Source organism: Dermacentor andersoni, chromosome 7 (assembly GCF_023375885.2).
Source record: "Dermacentor andersoni chromosome 7, qqDerAnde1_hic_scaffold, whole genome shotgun sequence".
In the NCBI taxonomy this organism is placed as follows: Eukaryota; Metazoa; Arthropoda; class Arachnida; order Ixodida; family Ixodidae; genus Dermacentor; species Dermacentor andersoni.
Window position 1 is genome coordinate 149,317,338 of NC_092820.1, and position 24,996 is coordinate 149,342,333.

At 43.6% G+C, this 24,996-nt stretch overlaps 1 protein-coding gene across 2 annotated transcripts; it reads right to left on the reverse strand.

Moving 5' to 3' along the window:
• Window positions 1–373: 373 nt before the first annotated feature.
• Window positions 374–24,983, reverse strand: LOC126533626 (N-acetylated-alpha-linked acidic dipeptidase 2-like). Of its 2 annotated transcripts, none has more exons than XM_050180788.3 (19): window positions 24,823–24,983; window positions 24,330–24,595; window positions 23,516–23,624; window positions 21,355–21,627; window positions 20,440–20,599; window positions 19,750–19,878; window positions 18,058–18,180; window positions 17,012–17,183; window positions 14,702–14,789; window positions 12,539–12,607; window positions 11,375–11,460; window positions 9,654–9,856; window positions 8,836–8,899; window positions 7,921–7,985; window positions 7,412–7,491; window positions 6,910–7,000; window positions 5,100–5,352; window positions 3,554–3,632; window positions 374–1,453 (listed from the first exon to the last, which is right to left on the reverse strand). In XM_050180788.3, exons 3-19 carry the CDS (start codon window positions 23,605–23,607, stop codon window positions 1,117–1,119), a joined length of 2,364 nt encoding a protein of 787 aa, XP_050036745.2. In that variant the 5' UTR covers window positions 23,608–23,624; window positions 24,330–24,595; window positions 24,823–24,983; the 3' UTR covers window positions 374–1,116. The 2 variants fall into 2 exon arrangements, with proteins under 2 accessions (XP_050036745.2, XP_054928202.1); XM_055072227.2 differs by having other exon boundaries at window positions 24,728–24,983.
• Window positions 24,984–24,996: the final 13 nt, after the last annotated feature.

Sequence of the window (24,996 nt, forward strand, 5' to 3'; positions counted from 1 at the left end):
GCCGTCGCCCTGACTTATGGGCATCTGGACAATGGAGCCTTCTCCACGATAACGCAAGGCCGCACACTGCTCTCAGCGTGACAAAATTTCCTGCCAAGCACAGCATTACTGCACTTCCCCATCTGCCATACTCTCCTGACCTCTCCCCATGCAATTTTTTCCTGTTTCCTCGTGTGAAGAGAGCCCTAAAAGGTCGCTGGATGGGGAGCTTGGAGGCCATTCAAGATGCCACGACAAAGGAGCTGACAGCCCTGCCAAAAAAAGCGTTTTCCAACTGTTTTCAAGACCTCAAGAAGCGTTGGAAGCTGTGTATAGACTGCAAGGGAGGCTATTTTGAAGCGGTGCTGCACAAATGATTTTAATGTTAAACACATGGACTCAGTCTCAAAACCTTACGGACAAAGGTTGTAGTTTATAGGTTGTAGGTTGATCCATGCCACATGCACAGTGGCACATACCGACTAACCCAAGCTAGCACGAAAGAGTCATTGAAGAGAGAGCGGCCATACCCAGTGACCCAACTTGGCGTCGGAGAGGTTTAGTGAAGAGCAGCACATACCCACTGACCGAAGGCGACGTGATAGAGGGTCACTGAAGAGCAGCCATACCTACCCAGTAGCACGTACCTAGTGATCCAAGTTGGCAGGAGAGAGGTTAGGCGCAGCCATGCTGCATAGGGTCATGCTGCAGACTGGGGAAGTTCCCAAAAAAATGCAAATAGCATTTGACGTTATCTAAGCCCTAGCAGCCACCATGAAAATTCATGTCATGATTCATGAGGTATGATAAGGTGGTGCGAGACCTTCAAGGGAATGTTGCCATCCATATTTGATTTTGTTTTTTTCGTCCCTTCTTGGTTGCCGAACCTCCTCTTGCAGTAATGTGGCTTTTCTTGGTATTGTAGAACGGTAGTTCACTAACGCAGCTCAACCTATTCCCTTTTTTTCTTTTCTTAAAGTACCTTACAAGCAATTCGAGATTTAAACATTCACACACCTGGAAGCATATGGTACGGGTGTTCTGAACAATAATACCTCTTGTGAAAAGCCAGTTGAAAGAATGAATGTCGAGAAAATTACAGTGAGCTCAAACCAAAAAAATTTTTTCCCTTTTTGTTTACGTTTCATTCAAATGAGTATTGTTCAAATGAGTTCCGGTGGGTATTGCCATGTCGGGGTTGAGCAGGATGCGGGCAGTTCGCACGGCGATGCAGGCCCTGTTGATGTAGGACCGCACGCGGCCCCAGATTGGCTCCTGCTCTGCGACGGGCAGGCGTCCGGCCTGGTAAGCAAGGTCGTGGACCACGGGAAAGCCCGTGCCCGCGTACGCGTTGGCCAGCTGGGGCGAGAAGATCAGGTGCCGGAATGTCGGCCGGCCCTTCAGGGGTGCCTGGCTCAGCAGGGCACGCTCCACCAGCATCATGCGGTCGTTGACCCGCCGGCGGTCGTCCTCCCTGCCGCAAATAGGGCATCACGCCCTCTTTAAACAGATGGCCTGAAAATCTTGAAAGGTCATCTGGCAGTACCTAACGTGTCATTTTAACTACACCTAGTTGGGCTTGTTGGCTTATATTTGAAATGTGTCCTATCATTTTGCATCTTCTACACCATTATATGAAATCATGTTCTCAGCCTGGCTCCTTTTTTGTTGCATTGTATGAAGGACAAACAGTCTAAACGTTACAGAGAATGCTGGCAAGCATTAGAACATTCTAAATACTTTACTGTTATAGTTGACTATGAACCAGTTTGTTGTGGCACCAAGGTCGTGGACGATCTCGTGACACAATGGGTCGCTCCATTCTCGTCGTCACTCTGGCTCCAGAAGAAACACGTGCAGCACTCTATTTTCATACAAGCAACATCTTCACAACTTTATTGCTGTACAATGTCGGCAAATTTCACTCCGTGTCACGATGTCATGATAATGTTGATGATGCCAGGTCCGACATTTTGATACCAACTTTAGTACAGTAGACTTTCGTTAACACGATCTCGGCCGGCGCCCATGTATTTCTATGGGCCCAAACATTTTGTTATTTCTATCCTAAAATTGGCCTTTGCCGAATAATTTGAACTTAACCAGTCAGCGCAGGCCTGTGCCCGAACCACTCGGTGACCTCAGTAACCTTTCAGTGACCTCGGTGACCTTTAGTGGCAGCGTGTGTCTCGGTGGAGCTTAGTGGACAATGACTGCATTGAATGCACGCCATCTCCTGTCAAAAATGGCTGTTTTTGGCCTGCCCTTGGAGGATTTTTCAAGCAACAACTGTAGCTCATAGTGTCTGATTGTGCTATTTACCCGATTCTAAGGTGCTTCTTTTTCTTTCAGGAAAACTGGGCCAAAAATTTCTTGCGCAGTGCAATCGGACACAATACTAAATCAACATGGGAGGTCGGGTACCCCAAAAAAAATGGCACCACTAGCCAGCTTGCCTCTTTCAACCCTTATAATGCTGGTAACATTCAAACGTGCACCGCATTGCAGAGATCCTCTTCCGGGGCATCCTTGAGCCAGAGAAGGCGCGCGTGATCGCTGCCTCGTAAGCTTCGCTGTATGTAGATTCCAACAGGTTACGTCGGTTCTGCTGCGTGTTTTTTTTCTGCATCCTGTTTAGTTCGACCCACCGGATAGTTCAATCAATTTTGTCGGTCCCGTCAGGGTCAAATTAACGGAAGTCAACTGTATCAAATTAGAAATGTCTTCCAAACTTCCTACTTGCCAAGTGTCGTTTTTTTTTTTATGTGCAAAAATCGTGTGGTGGAATTTTTACAACTTCTAAAACGCGCGTCAGTATTCCTTTAACCTTTTTCGTACCATACGAAATGTGACGAAAGTGTACCAAATTTCCCAGAACTATGGCATGCAGGCCTGCCACGTTTTCAGTGCAAGTGCTCAAGCAGCCTGTTAATAAAAAGAAAGGCTACACACAATGCCATCGACATCAGAATTACTGTATGTGCTACCAAAGGTATCTTTGGTAGTATATATATACAGTAACTCTAACCTACACTGACGAGCACCACCATCTAGTTTCGAAAACTGTAACTAGAAACAAGTCGACGGGCACACTCGTCAGCTGTTCACACTGCAAGGTATTCGTCCTTATAACGACTGTACTCATGTTGGCTATTTGTAGTATTCGTACAAATTCCAGTGACAGCCATACTCGTCTATGGCAGAGAAAGGGTTGAGTACATTGAGATTTAAAAGGCACAAGGTTCTAGGAAACCCAAAACAGGGATTCCCGAATAGGACTTTGCAGAAACCAGTCCACAGACATCCATACCTAAAACCTGCTATGAAATAAATTGGCACATCGCTCAATTTCATTCCACACTATCTTCTGGGAACATTTAGGGAACTGCAATGCCAGTCTGTTTTGTAGCAAATTTCGAGGGGACAGAAATCTCGAGCTAGTCTTGGGATTCAGGACTAGCTCAAGCTCATTGCGCAAGACTAGCTCATTGCAGATGTAAAACCAACGACTGCAAACAAGAAATCAGTTCCGAGACAGTACTTGACACAGCTCAGCTGACGACAGGGCGCTCACCCTAGTTTCGCTTTTTCCAGCCAGTTGTGCCACTGCTGAGCTGCCTTGCTGTACAGAGAGCTCTCCTCGATCAGCCAGTCTGGATCGGAAATAAACCGGACTGATAGTTAGTGCAACTTAAATGGAGTGAGTAACAGACTTGCCCTGCAGCACTAATGTATCACAGGAAGGCGATGTAAACAGGCAAACATGAAAATACCTTAGCTGTACCCAATATTAGTTACAAGCATATGTTTGTTACCTGCTGGTGATGTCAGTGACAAACATTTTAGATTTGCTTGGTTGTGTAGAATATTTTGCTATACAGTTGAACTTCGACATCATTAACACTGATATAACGAATTATCTAATTTAATGAATAGAAGATTTGCATTTTTTTTAACACTATCGGCGAGTATGTGTAAAAAATATATTAGATATGTGATTTTGCTATAAGGAGGTTCAACTATATCTATGTGCTACATTAAGGTTCAAATTGATTGCAAAACAAAATAACATGGCAGAACAATGTCATTTCAGCACAGAAGCAGAGTTGCACAGTGCATGAGAGAGAAAGAAAAATGTATGAAAGAATATGAGAAAGATCACTAAAAAAACAGGAAAGAGGTTTAAGGAAGCTTTCTGAAAATTTTCAGTACAGAGGCATGGCAACAGAAAGATAACTAGTCAGTTTAGGTGACCATCGGTTTAGCATACCATCGAAGCAAGTGCGTATCTCAGTAAACTGAGAGGATTAATCAGTCAAGGTTAAATGAATTGCCCTTGAAGGTCATGTGGTAGGCTGTGGAAGTACACATTACATTGCATGCAGCATGTATGAATGAAACCAAAAATGATAAGCAATTCTTAAATGGAACACCAAATTAATATTTCAGCATAGATTATAGTTCGGCTCTGACGCAAGGGTATCGGCAATACTTTTTGCCAATGGAGGTCTACGAAACGCATCACACCAACTTTCTTTCTGGTGAAATTGATGATACGTTCAAGTTAACGTTGGTTGAATACTAATGAGATTTTCTCTTTAACAGTAGACCATACTGCACATCTTAAGAACCAGCATGAAGAACCAATAATGGAGAAGTGAATCTTCTAAAGAAGAAGCACATAGATAAGGTAAAACACAAGCTTACACTTGGCCATTACATTTACAGCTGGTCAGTTTTCTCTCTGCCAAGATGAATTCTATGATGTGCACAGATGGCCAGCCATTGTCGAGCTCTCCAAAGTCTCCTTATATCCATCTTAAACAACTTGTAGTGTCTTTTTGTTTATTATTACGATGCCTCCGGATGACACGATAGCACAATCGGGGTCATTTCACATTACACTAGCGGTGTTCAACGCCTGTTCTGCCACCAGTGCATTACCAGCTCTCGTTCATAAAATTGCGCCACGGTTTTATGGCCACACGACTTCAAAGGATGCATAAAACTTTTTTCATCTGGCATGCACATGCGTGGCAATGAGGCAAACTCCACCGTAATTTAAAGAGGCAAATGACACGGCCTCAACGTCGGCGCACCAGACCCCACTGCTGGCTCACCGAGGGGCACCCCGTGAGCGTCGAGCTGCTCGCGGAACTTGGACAGCTTGGAGATGCCACTCTGCATCTCCTCGGCGACGGTGCGGAAGTCGTAGGGCAGGAACTCTGCCTCGGCGAGCATCAGCGTCAGCATCCCATTGAATCGAGTGCACGCCTCCATAAAGTGGTAGGTCGGATCGACCCAGGTCTCAAACAAGCGAATCGTCTCGAAGGCGGTGTGGTAGGACGAATAGGAGCCCAGTTTGAACACTCTCTGCAGAGGGGCACTGTATTAATAAGTAGATGAGCTTTTTGTTCTTCTACATTTACAATCACTGCCATTCGAGAGCTGCTGATCTGGCAAAAATTTGGTTAATTTAGTACAGTTTCTTGAATCTGATTCTCAAGGTGGAAGCATAGAAAAATGTTCATTAACTAATTATAACCGCTTCTTCTTGGTCAGAATGCCTGCCAAACGCACCCCAGCACATTCTTATGCTTCTGATTATTTCAGTCTCATGATCTGGATCCACGGTCACTACCTGCCCTAAGTAGATGTATTCCCTTACCACTTCCAGTGCCTCGCTACCTATCGTAAACTGCTGTTCTCTTCCGAGACTGTTAAACATTACTTTAGTTTTCTGCAGATTAATTTTTAGACCCACCCTTCTGCTTTGCCTCTCCAGGTCGGTGAGCATGCATTGCAATTGGACAATCGCAATTGCATTGGATCGATCCAGGTCTCAAACAGGCGAATCGTCTCGAAGGCAGTATGTTAGGACGAATAGGAGCCTAGTTTGAACACTCTCTGCAGAGGGGCACTGTATTAATAAAATAAGTACATGAGCTTTTTTTTTCTACATTTACGATCACTGCCATTAGAGAGCTGCTGACCTGGCAAAAACTTGGTTAATTTACTACAGTTCCTCGAATCTGATTGTCCCCACCTATTTACAAGGTCGAAGAATAGAAAAATTTTCGTTAACTAATTATAACCGCTTCTTCTTGGTCAGAGGCTGTCGCCATTCAATGGACACAAATATGACCATTTTTATCGGTCACAGGGGAAAGCAAACATTGTCAGGAATATTTTGCTAATGTTCTAGAAAATCTACAAGTGGTTGTAGATTTTATTTTAGTTGAAGTTATGCTTAAGAAGTGATGTTGGTCGGCTCGCATAATTCACAGCACAGCCACTATTCAAGACAGTGTTGTAAAATGTCTCCAACATGTGGCATTACAATAATAAAATATGTTATGGGATTCTGGTAGCGGTGGAGGCAGCTAGTCAAGTGGTGGCAAGAGTCAAATGGCAGCACCCAGTTAATGGCTATAAGGGAACGCATTTACGGTGAGCAGTTATTTATTTACCTAGCAAACTGCATTTTTTTCCTACAGGACTTTAGACTCCATGCAGGAGGGCCATTGCACTTGTCTAAGCGAATGATGGTGTCTGACATTTTGATAGTGTTTGATTAAAAGTGTGCATTTCATGGGATAAATAAAAGGTGGACTAGTGGGTCCATTAGTGGGCGCAGATTAGCAAGACAAATGGAACCATGAAACGTTTCCTGAAAAAATTTCTGCATAGGTTTGGTAGATGCTACTAAAGGCTTACAATAAATTCATACTTTTACTCTTGACAGAGCGTTCGGCATGCCCTTTGCCTTTTTCACGATGCTGTGTGCTAGATAAATTGCCTACTGGGCCAATCAACGACGTTGCTCAAGTCAATATACTTTGCAACCCGCTTCTTTCTTGCAAGCACGTCATCGGGGAATCATTCAATGAACACTGTAGCAGCAGGGCCTTATGGTTTAAGACGACTCACCTTGTCGGCTCGGAAGGTGAAGATAGCTGAAGGAACGCCAGCGAGGAAGTTGAAGGCAGAGTTGTCCATCCCTCCATGGGTCAGGTACACCCTAGACACGTTGGTGGGTAAAACAGTGTTTTAAGTGCATTGGCTGCTATTGCTGCTTTCAAAAATATTTGAGACTAGCCTTCAACTGTTGCATTCACGATTTCAAATATAGTTTACAGCTACAGCACAGAAAAGCTACAAAGATTAACAAGCACGAAATTTTGCTTGTATCAGTTATAACCACTACAGTACTGGCACACTTGATAAATAAATAAATAAATAAATAAATAAATAAATAAATAAATAAATAAATTTTCATTTCCATGCCAGACTGTTCCACGCAATAATAAATCACTCTGTGGTAGTAACAATTTTGTTGCCACTACCAGAGCTCCCATAATTTTGCCTTGTGCGAGCCATAGGTTGTCAATGTTCAGAGACTGCCAGTTCCGGTCCCCACATAAGTACTCACTGGGGTTTGGTTGTTTTCGAGATGCTATGCTCGTAGTCGTACCAGTAGTCGTGCAACGTTTGGGTACCGTTGAATGGGACCTGCATGCAGATGCTTCAGTCATCACCAAAGATCAAATATTACTGTCAAATTAAGAGGTGCATTATCTATTAATTATCTATCACAACAGTGGCATCAACAAAAACCTGCAAGACCCAAGTCGTTTGCAGAAAGACCCATGCAGTCTAAATTTATGGGAACTGAATCTGAATATGGAGGCAAATGCTTTTGATTAACAATGCAAGGATGGCAAGAGGATGCTGGCAGGGGGCAGGCCTGGACACTAAGCAGCATGCAAACTGCATTGGTCAAATGCTGGTACGGATCGGCACAGCGCTTGAGCTGTCACCTCATTTGCGTGATCCATCTTCTCTCTTCCGTATGAGCCACTGCACGTTCCTGACGAGTCCTCACAGGCATGCTTCCCGCTGAAATTATTGGTGCTAAATTCGGGCACAAGGAATATGCACCTGTTTGGTTGTTTCCACGAGGAAGCTTCTCAGCACAGGCGAGGCGTAGGCGAAGAACATGATCCCTGGAGAATGTGAAAGCACATGGTATTAGCAGCTTACACGTTGGACTGTAGATTAGATCCAACACTTTCAACATCTCTCTCTCTCTCTTTTTGTGAAGTTACTTTTTTTTTCTGAGGGTGGGAGAGATTTTACGTTCTGAAAAAAAAAAAAATAAAGCTACACATAGACCGAGAGCTTTCAAACTCTTAAATGTCGCTGTTTCAGGCTTTAAAAAAGTAATAATAAAAAAAACAATTACCCCAATTGGGGACAAGAACTCTTTGCTATGCAAACAAAATCTCAGTGATAAGCGTGATTTTCCAGTCATCACAGCATGCATTGCTTGTTCCTTTCATGCACACATTCCAACCTTTATTTTGCGCAGTCGGCAGAAGTTACTTAAAAGCTCCAGGTAAAGCGAGGAAAAGATGACAGACGAGGCCATGCATGCGAAACATCGGGCTTCCAAAATTCCACATATTTTGGGCAAGCGCACGCCTGCAACTTTTGACAGTAAAACAGCACAAGAAGGGAAGAGTGACAGAGAAAAGAACGCACACCGCAAAGCGCCAACTAACTACTGAAGGGTTTACTGCAATGAGAGCAAATAAGATAACATAACCAAACACGTGTCAGTGAGAGCCGATTTTTGTGAGCACCTGTCGCCCATGATAAAACTAAGCAGCAATAAAGTTTAACAAAAGGAAAAAAAAAAGTCAGCCTTCGTTTCCTGCACTAAATTACCGTGACCATATTGAACCAACCGGCCCAGCATCACGCACATCTGCAAACCATTTATGTGTGAGAGTTTCACAGATCTCAGATTTTCTTGAAAATGCAGAATCTCACGATTGTAAGCGATTCACTGACCGGAGACACAGTTGTCTACGTTGATGTAGCCCACGGCTCCTCGGTTGAGAAGGAGCAGCTTCTCCTAAAGATGAAAAGAAAACAAAAAGAAGAGAATGACGCCTGTAGTGCTTGGAAACTTGAATAAAAATAGCTTGCAGTACCACTTAGTGACATTTTTGCAGATGGAAGCCTGGCCACCTGATGGGCGTTCCGAACAAAACAGGCATTTTTGCTCTCTCATAACACCTGTTTTGATTGTTGCCACAAAGTCTGTCTTACACGTACATGTGTCTAAACCTAAGAACTACAGGCACTTGGCTAGTAGTGGGTCTTAGCAAATTTCATTGTTGAGCAGTCTTTCCTGCACCTCTCCTGTGTCCTTTCTCATCCCTGCAATTTCGTGCTCCTTTTTAACTCCCAAGTCATAGGGAATCCACTGCGAGATTCTAGTTACAAGAACGACAATGGAGCAAGGATACACTTCGCATGGCCATTACACTAACAATACAGCCTAATTATGTTACAGTTACAGCTAATTAAGTTACAGAAATGCAAAAACTTTTTGGATACTTTACAACAATGAAACAGTACCCTTAATGACTTGAGTTCCTGTACAATTTTGATGAAAAAAAAACCTATATCTTCAACAAACCTAATACAGAGTGAGAAATGCACTTTCATGCAGCCGCCAGCAAGCACAATTTTTTTTTTTTTTTTCACTTAGTTTCGTGATGGTCAACAAGTATACTGCATAATGTGGCACTGAGTGATGCTTATATCAAGTTTAAGAGTGTAGAGGGATCTGGTGCAGCTGACAGAATGCTCCCAGTGCACACCTCGACCCACTCGCCAGATCCCGCGATGGCAATCTCTTCCGCGGCCCAGATCGCCAACACAACCGTGCGCCGTGGTCGCCAGCCATGCTGCAGCTGTTTACCCAACATCCGGCTGAGCTCGAGGATGTTGGCGGTCGACGACGACGGGTCGATGGTGCCAAATCCCCAGGCGTCGTGATGGGTACCCGTGATGCTGTACCGATCTGCGCAAGCCCGCTCCATACTGTACAATGACTTGGCTAACGTGCTTGTCTGACATGATCATCAGCAGCAACCGAATCGGAGCTCTACAGATTCATGAGGGTGCTTCTTTAAGCGAAAAAATTTGCACAGATGGCGTCAGAAATTAACGAACCATGAGATCCAAGAAAAAGAAAAGTATTTCCGCGGCCTCAACAAACAGCTTGGCATTTGGATTTACATCCTGTGCTGCTACATACCAACAACAGTGTCGTACAGGTTTACTGGCTATGGCTACAAACTGACTTCCACTACAGCCAAAGAGCATCTGCCCACTATCTTCTGTTATCTCTGTCCTGCAAGAGTTTGGTGTATTCTATGAGTCAAAACAACGTTATAAACAAAGTTGCATCTTGCACAGAAAATATTTTTGATTTAAATGCTATTCGTTATATGATACCGGTGAACACAACTTGATATTTTCTTAAGTGTATCCAACAATTAGTTACACATCTGTGCTCGTTATGTCGAGGTCTGACTGAACCAACAAATTTCATGGTATCATCACTGCATCTAATTCTCTGCCAAACTTGACAGAGTTTCCCTTCCCTTGGCACTCTACTTGTTGCTAACTGGTTATCTATTCTCTGCATTATTTGATCGTACTTCTGTTTAATCTCAACTAGACTAAAATCCACAAGTGCTTGTACACATTCTAAATGTCTACTGAAAAATGCCTGATAAACCCTGTCTTTCTGTGGATGTTTGCGCAACACTTAGGTGTAGGCTTGGGTGCTGCTCAGGTGCTGCAAGAACAATTGTGGATGCCAAAATGGTGCACCAAAACTGAAAGCACAGACAAAAATAATGATATTTAAAATGCGTTGCATACATCTAGAAACATTTCTGATTGGACCTGTGCTGCAAGGTTGAATATATATATGTAAAGTCTGTTAGTAAAACAAGCTGAAAGGATGATGGCCAAGTATTTGCTCTTGGCATCATTATGTCCTCATGTAGTGGGTTCACTTTGCTTGTTTTTCATGATGTTTCAAATCAGTCATATTTTTTCAGGCAGCTGGATAAGTGCTTTCCAAGTACGCAAGACATGAAATAGTTGATGTTCTCATATGTGACTTTACTGTAGAGTTCTTGCAAGGAATCTGCACTCTGTAAAGTTGACAAAACTCGCTGAAAAATTGAAAATGCCCAATCACTTCTTCAGCGGTGCACCTTTCATGATTCTGACGATGCAAGAATTTAATGTGGTGAAACCAAATTTTGATTAGACAGAATTCATTTGCACCAGAAGGGATTAGGGAAAACACCAATTCATTAGAAGAGCCTTGAAAGGAACACTTCTACGTAATGTCTGCTGGTCATACAATAAACTTCTGTTAGAAATGACACCAATTCATTCAACCTGTCCTTTAAGGTGACAGCGTCCAACAAGAGTCCAATAACGGAACTCGTATTAAGCAGTTCTTTTAATATGAACATTTTGTACGCTTCGCTGAGTACCAGAATTCTGGCATGCTCACCAGGTTCCAAGCGGCCTCTGATGGTGCCGATGATATCGTAGACGATGGGCCTCGCCCATTTGTTATTCACGACAATCCGCAGTTTCCTAGGAGAGGTCAACACAAGTCACAGAGCACTCGACAAAGCCCAGACCAGTGCACCCATTTTCACAACTAGTTTACGAGAAATACTAAAATCAGATGTACACATAGCCACAACCATACGAAGTACTAACAGAAAATCTAGTCATAGTTGACACAGCAATACGTAGCAATCGTGGGTGGCCGATAGGCACTACGTTAGGTGCGAAAAGGTGCCATCTATTTAGACAAACACAGCAAGCTTGAGATAAGTTTTATGCATGTTAAAGATTCAACAGAATTAGCAAGCAGCCAGTACCTGTGCTTTGGCACTTCTCGTCATTCACTCGATCACTGTCTTTCTACCCTAGTATAATAAACTCTCATTCAACTTCAAGTTCTGGCAGCTCACACTACAATCTGTCTCCAAATGCCTTCCCCCTGCAAAGCTTCTAATCTCAAGTCAAATGCTGGCAATGAGACGCTAAGGCTGCAAGGAGAACTCCCATTTAATAGCAAGGCTGACATTTGAGCGAGCTGTCATGAATCCACGGTCAAAATGCTGAAAGTGATGAATTATATGAGAATATGAGTGATGTGGTCACCACCTTTAGCATTTTGACGCCTGCACTGTGGTGTCATTTTTATTTCCCTTTGGTATTGGTCTCTTTTTCTGATTTTTCACCCATAACAATGTGGCAACTGTGCGGTTGGTTCTGCTTGCTTTTAAATCCTTGTTTGTTTGCATAAACTGTTAGTTGCGAATAAGTTTGTGGTGCCCAATATTCTTCCTCTCCGTCCTTGTTGTTTCGCACTACCTTTGCTTTCCCATTTAATACAACCACACATCAAAAGGAATAAACAGCGGTCGCTGCCAACAAACGACACTGAAACTTCCAGAGAGCTCCCGTTTAAGTGCCATCACACTGAAAAAAAAAAGAATAAATGGTAAGTGAGCTTGCAGTTGCAGTTCAACATGCATGTTTGTCTGCTTTTTGTGATCGTCCATGAGCCAACGAGTATGCTGCCTTCAGAACAATAGCAACCGATCAACTATCCCAGCAACACCTCCTCAGCAAGTAAGATTATAAACAACCAATTCACCTGCCACCTTTGATGGGTCCAGTTCGCCGAGCACCGCCACTGAGGTTGAGAACTTCGCCCTCCATCTGGCTGCACGGCGCAAACAAAAAGGGGTGGGAGGCCCAACATGCCTCAATTCATACTCTGAGTAGTGACCTTGACATGTTCTATGGTTCCCTGATATCGTCGATGTCTGAAATAACCGGATTTGCCCTTAACTTTACTGTACATGTTGTCTAATATGTCCCATTACTGCTCTAAAATGCTTCAACTTAAACTTGGCAAACGCGAGAACCAAAATTTGGAGGTTGTTGCTGAGGGCTTCTGGCAATGAGACAAGGCTTGAACAATAGCTGATTTTAATTTCATATATTTACATTTGCATTTACATTTACATCAATAAGGTCAAATACATTAAGCACAGTTAAATCTCGATCTAACGAAACTCGGTTTTACGAAGTCCCCAATCTAACTCTATGGGTACCTTCCCTGTCAGGTACCCATAGAGTTCATTGTTGTCATCAACCCAAATTAACAAAGCTAAGTTGGCCACCGAACCCGATTTAATGAAGATTTTCCTGAAATAAATGGTTAAAAAAAGTGGTGATTCCTTTCTAATTTTGACACAGGTGGGTTTTTCTTTGAGTGTGCGCTCTAATGCTATCGCGTTAAAACATCTACGTGCCCTAGTCAGGGCCCTAGCTTTATTTTCACGAGGCTGCCCGCCGAGCCCATGCATAGAACAGTGGACTCAGCAGTTGGCAGCATTCTTACATACCAGATGCCGCTAAGGGCGGCGGTCATTGCTTTTGTTACTTCAGGGTTTATGCGACAGACGGTACCGATTGTCTCCTCGCAACTTTCTCGCTCGGCCTGCTTGTACAATCACTGTACTATTCCATTCTCTGCCTCTTTGCATATCGGCAGCCTGTCATAGCTTCACGTTACTTTTCACATGCGCAGGCATGCGTTAGCGGCAAATACAATGCTGTGGCAGCTTTTTGGGTGTCGCTACGTTACAATTTTAGATTTCGAAGGACCGAACAATCCCTTTCTCGATTTTCCGAACTTCCAGATTTAACAAAGTAATTCGAGCATGGTCATCACTTCGTTAAATAGAACTTAAACTGTAATAAATTAGTTTGCTCACTAGTGTAGATCATACAATTGTTAAAATGCACCCACACCTTCAGAGAAGACTGCCTTTATACTTCGACTGTGCTGTCCCAAAAAATTTTCATCCTTGCCGAAGCAGGTTTTACAGACATACAGCAATAAACTGAAGCAGTACATGCTATAAATGTGTATGGTACACATTATACAAGTGCACCAGCACCGTATCTGATAGATACCTTCGCCCTAAAGCTACAAATTCACGCCTAATTTTTTTGTTCTCAAGGTCTTGTTATGAGCAAACCAGCATTTACAATAATGTTGTCACACGGTGTGCAAGCTTTTGTCGTTACCTCACATGGACTTAAGTGCTTTCCTTGCATAAATTGCTAACACAAGTTATAAGCAAGTCAAGTACCAACAGACTACAACGCTATCTGCAAGAACCACCTTTTCCTTAGATTCTAGACTCTACACCGTATTCCTTGACTAAGACAATATGACATCATAGATTGTTCATTGCTTCTGTTGCTTCTATGGAAAGCTGCTTGACAATATAATGTTACATGGTTAGTTTAACCCCTTGACTGCCATGAGAAATCGCATAAAAATTTACAAGTGCAGATTTTTTTTTTCTTTTCTAGCCAGCATTTCACTGCCTTTCTGTGATACCAGGAATGCTCTTGTTGAAAAAAACTAGCAAAAGACATTGTGTAACATTTATTTATATGTCAAGATTACAATGCTAGAACAACTCGTCTTCAGCAGTTAAGGGGTTACGAGGCTTATACTTTGATCAAATGATGCAAGAATGCAATAGAAAAATCCAGTGCAAATTGTGAAATAGCATCGAGTGATCAAAAGGCACACCAGAATGTTAAAAAATGCACATATGTTTCCATTAGTTGTATCAAATGATATGCTCTTTCCACACTGCTTTGGTCAGTCTGGATTACTGAAAGCAACCCTTCATAACGAGTCATTTTAGTCCTGGTTTAAAATCGCCGACAAACCCATTTAAATGCCATGTCGAAAAAAAAAAAAACCTTGAACAGGCAGTTTAGTACTCACTCCAACAGTTTCCTCGCAAAGTTGTAGCTGACAGTAAGGGCCGGGATCTGAGGCAGTTCGCTGCTATTGGTGTCACGATAAACTCCATCTGGAAGCAGATTGTGTCGAATGGGAATGTGACCTAACACAGCATGAAAGTCTTGACAGGTAGTGCCAGCTCTCTGGCTTCCTATCCGACTACAGTCAAACCTTATTACAGTCGAAGCTGGTTATAACACACAGAGTTATGGGCTAAAGATAGTTCAATATACCAGGTAACTTGATAAAGCCAAACTTGCCTGTAATGAACCTAAATGAAGTCTTGTGATGCATTCAGTATATGCAGACTTGTTATTTCCAGTGGAGAAAAGAAGCAAGAGAGGAATCCATTTATTGAATATGAAACAATGTACAGTAGGTAGTAATGTTTAACTGCGTTTTGAACTGCTTCTCAGCATCATTAAATGGCATCCTCAACAAACCGCACCAGTGCGCACATGGTGGTGCACCACCCTGGTGCACCATTCTATCCAATCATCCTTGCACCAGGGCACACCAGTTCGGTTTCTCAAGGATGCCCTAAGGATGGTGCCCTCGATGAACCAAATTGTGTATACCTTCTATAGTTCAGTCCAGACAGAGTGTCCTGAAGCATCAAGCGAGGCGGTCCCTCACATTCAAGGGCTTGATGGCGTTGGCAGCGGGCACACCCAGTTGGTATATCTAATGTCCAGTTCATTATGAGTATCAGTCAATAAGTTTCACGTATCAAATACGGAGAACAATTAGCTTTATCCGGGTCCATTATATTCAGGTTTGACTGTATAACAAAGGTGCATCCAGCACGGAAATGCCTTTGTTATACCCGATATTCGCTGTAAGCATATATTCATTGCATGCCAGTGTAAGCAGAAAAGTTTACATTCACTTCATTATATCCGATAATTCGTTTTATCTGCGTTTGTTATAGCAAAGTTCAACTGCATGCAAAATACAAAGATTCTTATGTGGCCACCAGAGAGCCCACCAGAAAGAAGTTTGTAGCATTGCACTCAAAAACATACATTCTACAAACTGTTGGAGCCAAAGACTTGCAAGTTTTTTTGTTTTTTTACAGTAGTCGAAGATAATTTAAGAACTCTTAAATATATGGGCTGATAATTTTGAAGTTTTACAGAATTTTTAAAAGTCGCCTATGACAGGAAATATTTCTTCTCTTTGAGCTGGATTACTTGAAGAGGCGGTCATTAATAACACAAGGAATCGAAACGTGTCTCCAACTAATTAATAATAATTCACTAATTAACTTCTCAATTACTTTACCACACATGTTGCAATTTACGAATTGTAGCCACTGAGTTTGCAAGACGTATCCACTTGAAATGAATTTCTAGGACGACATCAGTTTCGAGATACTATTTCTCAAATAGTGGGACGAAATACATTGGCGTTCAAGTTGCTTTCATGCTTGTTCCGCTTACTTCTTTAACAAAATGCATTTTGATGCACTTTGTTAAAAAAGCAAGTGGAACAACAGTGCATTTTTAAGGCACGTTTGATGGCACTAATCTCCAAACTGGTGTCATTCTGGAAATTAATTCCAACTGAATACACCTTGCAAGCACACCGGCTACAATTCGTAAATTTCCATATGTGCAGTGAATTAATTAATTATGGAGTAATTAGTAAATATTTGTTAATTAGTTGAATATATGTTTCGATTTATCGTGCTAGTAATGCCCGCCTCTCTGAATAATCCAGCCCAGGGACTAGAATCATGTTATCCCGAACACGCGTTGTTTAAAAATGCCGTAAAGGTTAAAATTGACCACCCTATATATCTTACACAAATGCACATCATCTACATCCTGTTTTTTTTTCAGTTATTTTATTATTGGGTCACACTGTATCACACTGTATCTTGCTAGGCATATATCCATAATTCAATCTCCCCGTACGTGCTATGCTCTCTGCGATACGTGGATAGCGAAACCACTTCGTCAAAAAATGTTCAGTAGAACCATCTAGAAATGGCTGTTAATGTGAAGAGCGTTTGAAAGAAGACTCATCATCATGAGCGTCGCTGTCATTGTCATCAACAGTTACATCACAAGGTCACCATCAACTTCATCTAGCATCATTGTGCATTGTCACTGCTCCAAAACACACAATGCATGCGCATCAGACTGCAACGTGCCACCACTTATGGGGTCCTAGAATCGCATAGGGGCAACAAGCCCAGCTTCCGTGAAGTGGGTTCAGTGGGCAAACAAACGCTTTTACAATTTTCGTTTCACCTGCACAAGGCCTCCGAGACGAGTGCAGGCTTACCAAGTGACGGGTAGCCAGGCGTCTCGGGGTCAGCAAATGTGAACAGGGCCCCTCGCTGCAGCGCCGAGCCGTCCACAACAGTCGAGTTTGGGTAGAAATTTGTCGTGTTCGGTAAGGAGGGTTCCAGAAAGAGAATGGTTCCAACGCCGCCACGTTCTTGGCACACGGTGATCTGTCACGGTGACCATGGCGACACACGTTCACCGCACGTCCACAGCAATGCCATAGCAATGCTCTTAGGAGTAAAAAGAAACAAAGAAGCAGGATTCTGCGACACGAGAACTAGCAACGTAGCAAACAGCAGTGAGTGACCTTGTGCCTTGCAAGTTTGCCAGGATCGGTGTTTGAACACTAGCTATTCTTCTCCATACTGGTGAAGAGTGTACACACGGCATTCATGGTCACAGGAGGGACCAGGAGCCATATTCTCAAAAGATCGCTTTTGGGAATACTTTCACTTATGCCTGATACGTCGGTAGGCGCAATGCCTCACTAGAGCGATGGCTGTTCCGCCTGCTGGCTCAGGCAACCAGCATCCACTGAAAGGAATGTACTCAAAAATTAACAGCCGAGAATAACGCTCTTGCACCAGGTAAGTATGCGACATCATAATCGCACTGGGCTTTTTACCATGCTGTGCCACTGATGTATAAAAGCATGCAAGTCAAACCTTGTGATGACGAAGTCACCCTCAACATGAAACTATATTCGTTATATCCTACACTCATTGTAAGCATATATTTGTCATCGCACTGATATCAACGAGAAACATCTTAAATTTACTTTGCTATATCCACGTTCATTACACTGAGGTACAGCTTACTAAGCAGAATGTAATCGTGTAATGAAATCGTGTAAGAAATGAAAGAGAAAAAAATTGATGTGATTTCAAACCATCAGTCTGAAAGCCAGGCCTCTATAGGGGCAGTAATACATGGCACAGGTGGTGAAGAAAGCACTGTGTTTTAAATTACCTTTAATAAAATAAGTAGCATGGGGGACTCCATGTTGAAACATTCCCTCGCGGTTTACGCAAAAGCACATACCTTTCCACCACGATGCCCACCACCGTATCGTGCCAGGCAGATGCGACCTTTAACGGATATATTGTTGGCTTCCAGCAGGTCCAGATCTTTGTACGTGCCGGAGCCAACGTACACCACATCTGCCTGCAAAAAGTCACCGGCTATTAGCATTCGACACAGATATTAGACGTCCTTGTCCACCTCCCACAAATTCATCAGGCTGCAACGAAGAAAAAGGGTGCCTATTCGTGGAGCATGAACAATGCTTTGCTCGCAAGAGAGACGTTCAGGCATGTACTTTGTGTGTGCAAGGCTTCAACATGTCGGCATGGGAATCCCCACCTTTTTGCATGTGCATTATGTTGGCCGGCAAAAGTAGCTACTCCGTGCCTCAGGATAGAATAGGATAGGATAGGAATAAACTTTATTTGTCCAACGATTATTGCTGTTGGTGCCTGGGGCTAGGCTGCCAGGGGTCCATCACCCGAGGAAAATCTTCCGAGATCCTCGGCAACGGCCCTGGCCCGTTGGATGGCCCACTCCTGGTCTTCGGGTGCCTCGCTGAGGAGGGCGCCTTGCCATCTCTCAGCGAGGCGCCCCGCTTCAGAAGGTCCTGCTGTTGTCTTCCCTCTTCCTTCTGGTCCTTCTTCCTTATGGCGTTGGCATTCCCAAAGCACATGGGCCAGATCGGCCCGTTTGTGCTCCCTCAGGGTATCAGGCAATCCGCCATTACTTTCAAGCACATGTGAACGATCCAAGATCACAGCATTTGCAATAGCAGCTGCTGTGAGCTCTTTTCTGCCTCAGATTGATTTCCTATGCTGAATGTAACCGGTATCAGCCGCACTCAATGCTCAACTGTGGAGCTAAAGAAGGTGCTCTAAATACACCATGTAAAACCACACGGGTCACCTGAATTCGTGAGCCCCGTTATGCCCCCTGGTGTGCAAAATGTGAAATGTACAAACCAAGTAAACAGTGCGGTCAGCACACCATTTCTCACATATGACGCTTTATTTACGTGAATGTTGCCGGTATCTGCCCTCGATTATAATGTGCTTATGACTGCTTACAATGAACAATAACTTCTCACGCAGAATGCGTGCAAGAAAGATTAAATGAAAGAAAAGGAAAAGAAATGTTCGAGCCAATAAAGTCGCAGTCATTACTGTGAATCTTCTGTGGATTGCATAGGACTGGCACATTTCTTGAAAGTAGAGCCTGTTTCTACGCCTCCTACTGCATGATCAGGTTTATTAATTCACTGTTGCTTACAAATTTCATGCCAGCAAATGTTAATGACAGTACCACTTCCAAATGATGGCAATAAGAGATACAGTTAACTTCAGAAGGGAGCAATGGAGGCTGATGCAGCACGGTGTCATAGCTAGAATTATTTAAGAAACAGGTGGGTCAAAAGAGCAATAGCTACAGTGTCCCATCGTTGCCAGTGACAAGACCACATTGTCCTTTGTTGTGCGACCCAAGCCACACAATCGAAGAAACGATGATGATGGCTTGTAGTTGGCAATGCAGATGACGCCACAACCTCAATTAATTTAAAGAATAAGGCACCCATACACATTAAGCTCTTGTAAATGGGACACCGCATAATTAGAACCAGTTCTGCATCTCCTATATGCGCAAAACTGAAGAAATTTGACTACATAGCGTTTCAGGCCTGGTCTATCAGACACTTCAGCAGGCACCCACCTCAACTGTGCCCGGTCGTGCATATGCAAGGTAGCCAGGCACCACGGTGTGGGTGTGGTCACCTGGAACAGGGTCTTCTTGAAACTTTGCCTCGTCAAGCACTTTTCCCTCTGCATCCACCAACTGCACCTGAATAGAGTATAACAATGCCTTACACTGATTAATTTCATCGGTACATTTGTCTGTTGAACTACTCTGAAAAAGCTTTCTGCAAAGATATGCATGCAAGGAATGCACTTAACGGAAACAAGACTCGGCCACATGTTAGTAACAATCGGAGCCATGGGATACACAGAAATTCTCGCACTGCAAGAAAAAAGCTTCCACTCGTGCCTCCTGCAGAGTGGTTCACAATGTCCTACTGAATACGCACCACTGTAATAAAAAAAAGAAAGAAAACTTTGGGGGCATCCCTCGCATCCCTTAATATTTGTCTTTCCCGCAAAACATTTGCATCTCCCAGCGTTCAGTTTCCCACACCACATGATGCCCAAGAAATTGCAGGAGTTGGTGTAGTAGTTGTGTGCTTACGACAAGAGATGTTGCTCAAGCGCCACCTGGCGTTATCGTATACAAAGTGCGGAGAATGCCCTTTTTGTGTGACTGCACTACTGTGTGTCGCATCCGAGAGCTATAATCGGCGCCAAGAAACACATCAAAATATCTCGACGAACAGATGTGATGGTCTACCTTGTTTGGATTCTTTAGGTCGGGATACTGGTGCAGAATACGGTAGGGCACTTTCTCAGCCGTGTCCAGTCCATGCTTGCGGAACTGATCAACGATGAAGTCGGCAATATTTTCTTCGCTGTACTTTGTGCCGGACAGGTGGGGCTTTCCAGAGAGAAACCTGAAATGTTGAAATTTAAGTCAGCCAAGTCTTCATGACTTCCAGTAACACTGTCACCCAACACTCAACTGGACGTTTGCCAACTGGCGGATGAAAGCAAGTAACATGAATGCTGCACGAACAGAAAGCAGCACGAAAGCATGATAATGGAATGAAGAAAAAGAGCACCAATTCTCCAGCAGCACGAACAATTATCTTGACTCATGAGAGAAAGATTCAACATCATGTACTATGTGTGCAGTTCTTTGGCTTTATCACAGCTATTGGTTCTCCATTGTAACAAATGAGTTTACACACGGGAGCAGAGTTGGGTATTGAAACTACTACTGACTCTTACTAAATTCCTGGCCTCTCAAGCCTCCTCTTTAAGCACAATGGCCCTATCATGCACTGAAGCGCACGTCACCCTGTTGGTTATTTCATCACTACGTTGCTGCCAGTTTCCGACACACACCATCAGGGGCGTTACATTGTACATCTTGGGATACGCTAGCCCTAACAAAAGCCACTCATCTTGTCCACCCACTAACTTGACAGCATTCCCAGGGCATGGTACCAGGACAGCTAATGTTCCATGGTACACTATGACTGTTTCATTAGGTTTTTCTTCTCCTGGCATTAAAGATATAAAGAAGGGAAATAAGCTAGCGCTTTCACTGGGGTCACCAATGCATGGCTCGCAGGGGAGACAATAGGCACCAGTAAGGCTATCATTCCAAACAAATTTGGAAAGGTTTAGAGGAAGTACGACAGACCTCAGCGTACGACGCAAGTAGCGCCTGCTGACTTTCGCCAGGACACTTGCAGGCCCAATGACCTTGTGTGAAACCTTGTGTGCAGGCTTGGCGTGGGGGGCCTTTGAGGAAAACTTGCTGGTGGTGGTGTGTCTGCCAGTGGGGCCACTACCGTCTGAGACAATTGTCCGCAGCCTCATTGGGGGTTGACGGGTGGACAGCAGCAACAAGGCAAGGCCTGCCACCAAGACTACCACTCCGATGACCGCTGCTACTGGCAAGAATCGAATGACTCTGGACAACAAGCATTTTACATATGTATATATATATTTATTTATACATACTGCAGCCCCTTTATGGGGCTATTGCAGGAGTGGGTTAGACAAAAATAAGTCATACAAAAAAAGTAAACAATAACATATTAAAAATTCACAAGAATAAGGCAGATGATACAAATGAAACTCAAAATAACAGCAACACTGAGAGTCAGTACAAAAACGAGAATAAGTCAATACACTGTAACAACAAGAAAATACATAAAATCAGGTGTGGTTAACTTTCAACAGGAAATCGTTTAATGGCAGTGACCTAATTGTTCTGGGAATTAAGTTCCAGAATTCAATAGTACGTGGGAAAAAGCTGTATCTAAATTTATTAGATCGAGCAAAGTAAGGCTTAATATTAAGGTTATGGTGACTCCTACTTGACCGAGGAATGTCTAAAGGAATATATATGGGATGTGAGACACGATAAGAAAAATTGACGATGCCATGCAGAAACTTCAATGACTCAATGTGACGGCGTATGGACAAAGGGGTTAGGTTCAAAGATGATAAGGCACGAGAGGGTGAAAAATAGTGATCACAGCGACGATATATGAACCGAATAGATTTTCGTTGTATGCTCTCAATGGAGTTAATGTTGCACTGCTTATGAGGGTTCCAGACAGGAGAAGCATAATCTAGGATTGGGCGAATTAAAGTTTTGTACATTAGTAACTTAGTTTCCTTTGGAGAATTGTTAAAATTGCGCCTCAAATACCCGAGCTTCCGGAGTGCTTTAGTGCAAATGAAATTATATACACACACACTCACACACATGAAAAAGCCACACATCAGCATCGTTTCTCACCTTACCTTAATGGACAACCTCGTACATGTTTGGGGCCCCTGCTGAAATCAACATCTTTGACACTCCTGATCCTCTAGGACTAGACCTTTTTCATAACTGTAAAGCTAAAGTTAAGCTCCCATGATTCAGCTTGCGACGGAATTGGTGGTGCAGCCACGTTTTGTGCCTCTGCCACGAACGTGCGGTACAGTTTGCTTGTCTTACAACATGGAAAACATATACATCGCTCCTGCAACGAAACCATGTACAAGAGACAAGCCCCAGCCTGCAGCATTTTGATTTCATTTTTAACCATAAGTGGTGCACCACCATGAGCTGGGCAAATGCGCAATGCAGAGTAACACACTTGCGCCAGCAGAAAGCTCTAGCCGACATGGCTGCAAATGGCGCCAGAGAATGTGACGATGACAAGGCACTTTCTCTTTGCTTATCCTTCGTGTTCTCTGGTGCCATTTGCAGCCATGACAAGCCAAATCGCCGTGCAAAAATTTTGCCAATATGTTTGGCACAACACCAGGACAAAAATGCAAATGTGGGCACTGCATGTGGTGGGTGACATATCTGGTGACAGCATGTTCAAATCAGTATGCGACGTAATGTCCCTCCGATGCGTGAAATTTCTTGGAGATGTACGTCTGCATCACTGCGACAACCTTTTTACACGATGGAGAGAGGCCATCACACAATTTCATTGAGCAGAGCATCACAATTAGTATTGCCTTCGGTGGTCTTCCCAGTAGTCTGCTAAAACAGTAGCGCCAAAATGTATGTGCCAGTTGCATTTTTCTACATCCCCAACAAAGGCAATCTCTTGTCCATGTTACTGGAGCAGACAGCTGCAAAGAGAAACCTACAACCTGAAACATTCCAAGTTTTCCATGGACTTTCACGGATTTTCAAAATATCTATGAATGTCTTTCTTTGCAAGAGCCTGATGCATTAAGATGGATGACAAACTTTTCTTTCGCGGAAGCCCTCCAGCGCTTCCTCCAGCAGATTTCTCCGGAACACATTTGTATAGCATTTTTAACGCCAAAATCGAATGCCTTACCGCTTGGTCTCCGGCTCAGGAGGGGCAGCGCGCTCTTCTGGTGCACGCTCTTCTGGTGCTCCTGTTGGTACGGTGGTATTAACATCAGTCATGGTCGGGGTTCAGCTGCCTGCGGCAAGGGCGCATGAACAAATGGCATGCTTATTTTTCAATTATGGGCAGTATGCAGTTGACTTTAAATGTGACACTTACACTTAAAATATATGTCACCATGAAACCAAAGGCAGATGCGGCAGACGTCTCACTCCCAAATTCAAGGTGCATAATCAGCTAAGCCGATAACCTAGCCTGATCATAAAAGACCCGAAAGAAATCAACCCTCCACTAAAGATCCCCATAGGTCACAGTTTTCAGAAGACAATATAAAAGAATGGTTATGATTACAATAAATTTTGCATGCAGACTGCGAACTAAAAGATACATAGCCTACACAGCTCATATCTCAAAGCTCAATCTATACTATATAGGAACTGTCTGTTTATATGAAATAAACCTGCATAATCGTACTACTGAAAAAGAAAGAAAATGTAGAATTGTAGTCACTGAAGTATTAGCAGACGAAACGAAAGAATGCGAGAATAATAGTTTACTATGAGCCTTTCAATCCCTGCAATAATGACTGGTTTGCTAGCATATTCATTGCTTCCAGGCAGTGCCAACTAGTTTATGGCCAAAGACTTCGTGCGCCGAGTACTGTGATCGTATGGAACGAACGGCCCAAACAACCCAACGAGCAGACGCATGTCCGAGGTAACCGGGAAATATTTTTTTCTAGGTCTGACATTATAACGAAGAACAAGTATATGTAAATTACCTAGGGCACACTTCGTCAGCAGCCACTCAGCAAACTTGTCCTTTTGAAGGGAGAGCTCTCGATCGCTCAGCAGGACCAACGGCTGGTCGGTTGGTGCCAAGCAAAATGGCGTAACGGCGCAGATGTAGATGAAGATCCTCGTGATATATCGGCACGTACCCACTCCGGGATACTGACCAAAACAGCGAAACGGAGCGCGCACGGATTTCCTCTTCTTTCGCCTCCACGCTAGAGTGACAGCCGTGCATGCCATAACGGCGATTTGACTGCAACGAAAGGGAAGAAGAAAATAGTTTAAAAATCTGGCAGACGAAATGCAGAAGGAAAGCCGACGTACGGAGCAGACTGACGAGACATGACCGCATATGGGTTCATAAAGCAGCCAAAGCACTACGTACGCGCTAGCCACGAGACCTTTCATGTCACCCGCTTTGATGAACACATAAGTACGCAGGGTATTTAAAAACGCTGTGATTGAACGATTTCCACGTACGTGCACTTGAAGCAGTTTAAGTCTAGCCAAGATTTCTCTATGAGTTGGCGTGCAAACGCAGGCTTTTAGGACGCTCTCAAAGCGCGCCTCTGAAACCGGGCGCTCTGCGAAACCAACCAAAACAAACCCACGTGGTGCAGCTGCCGGCCGCAGCCGGCTAACGAGTAGGCTCGA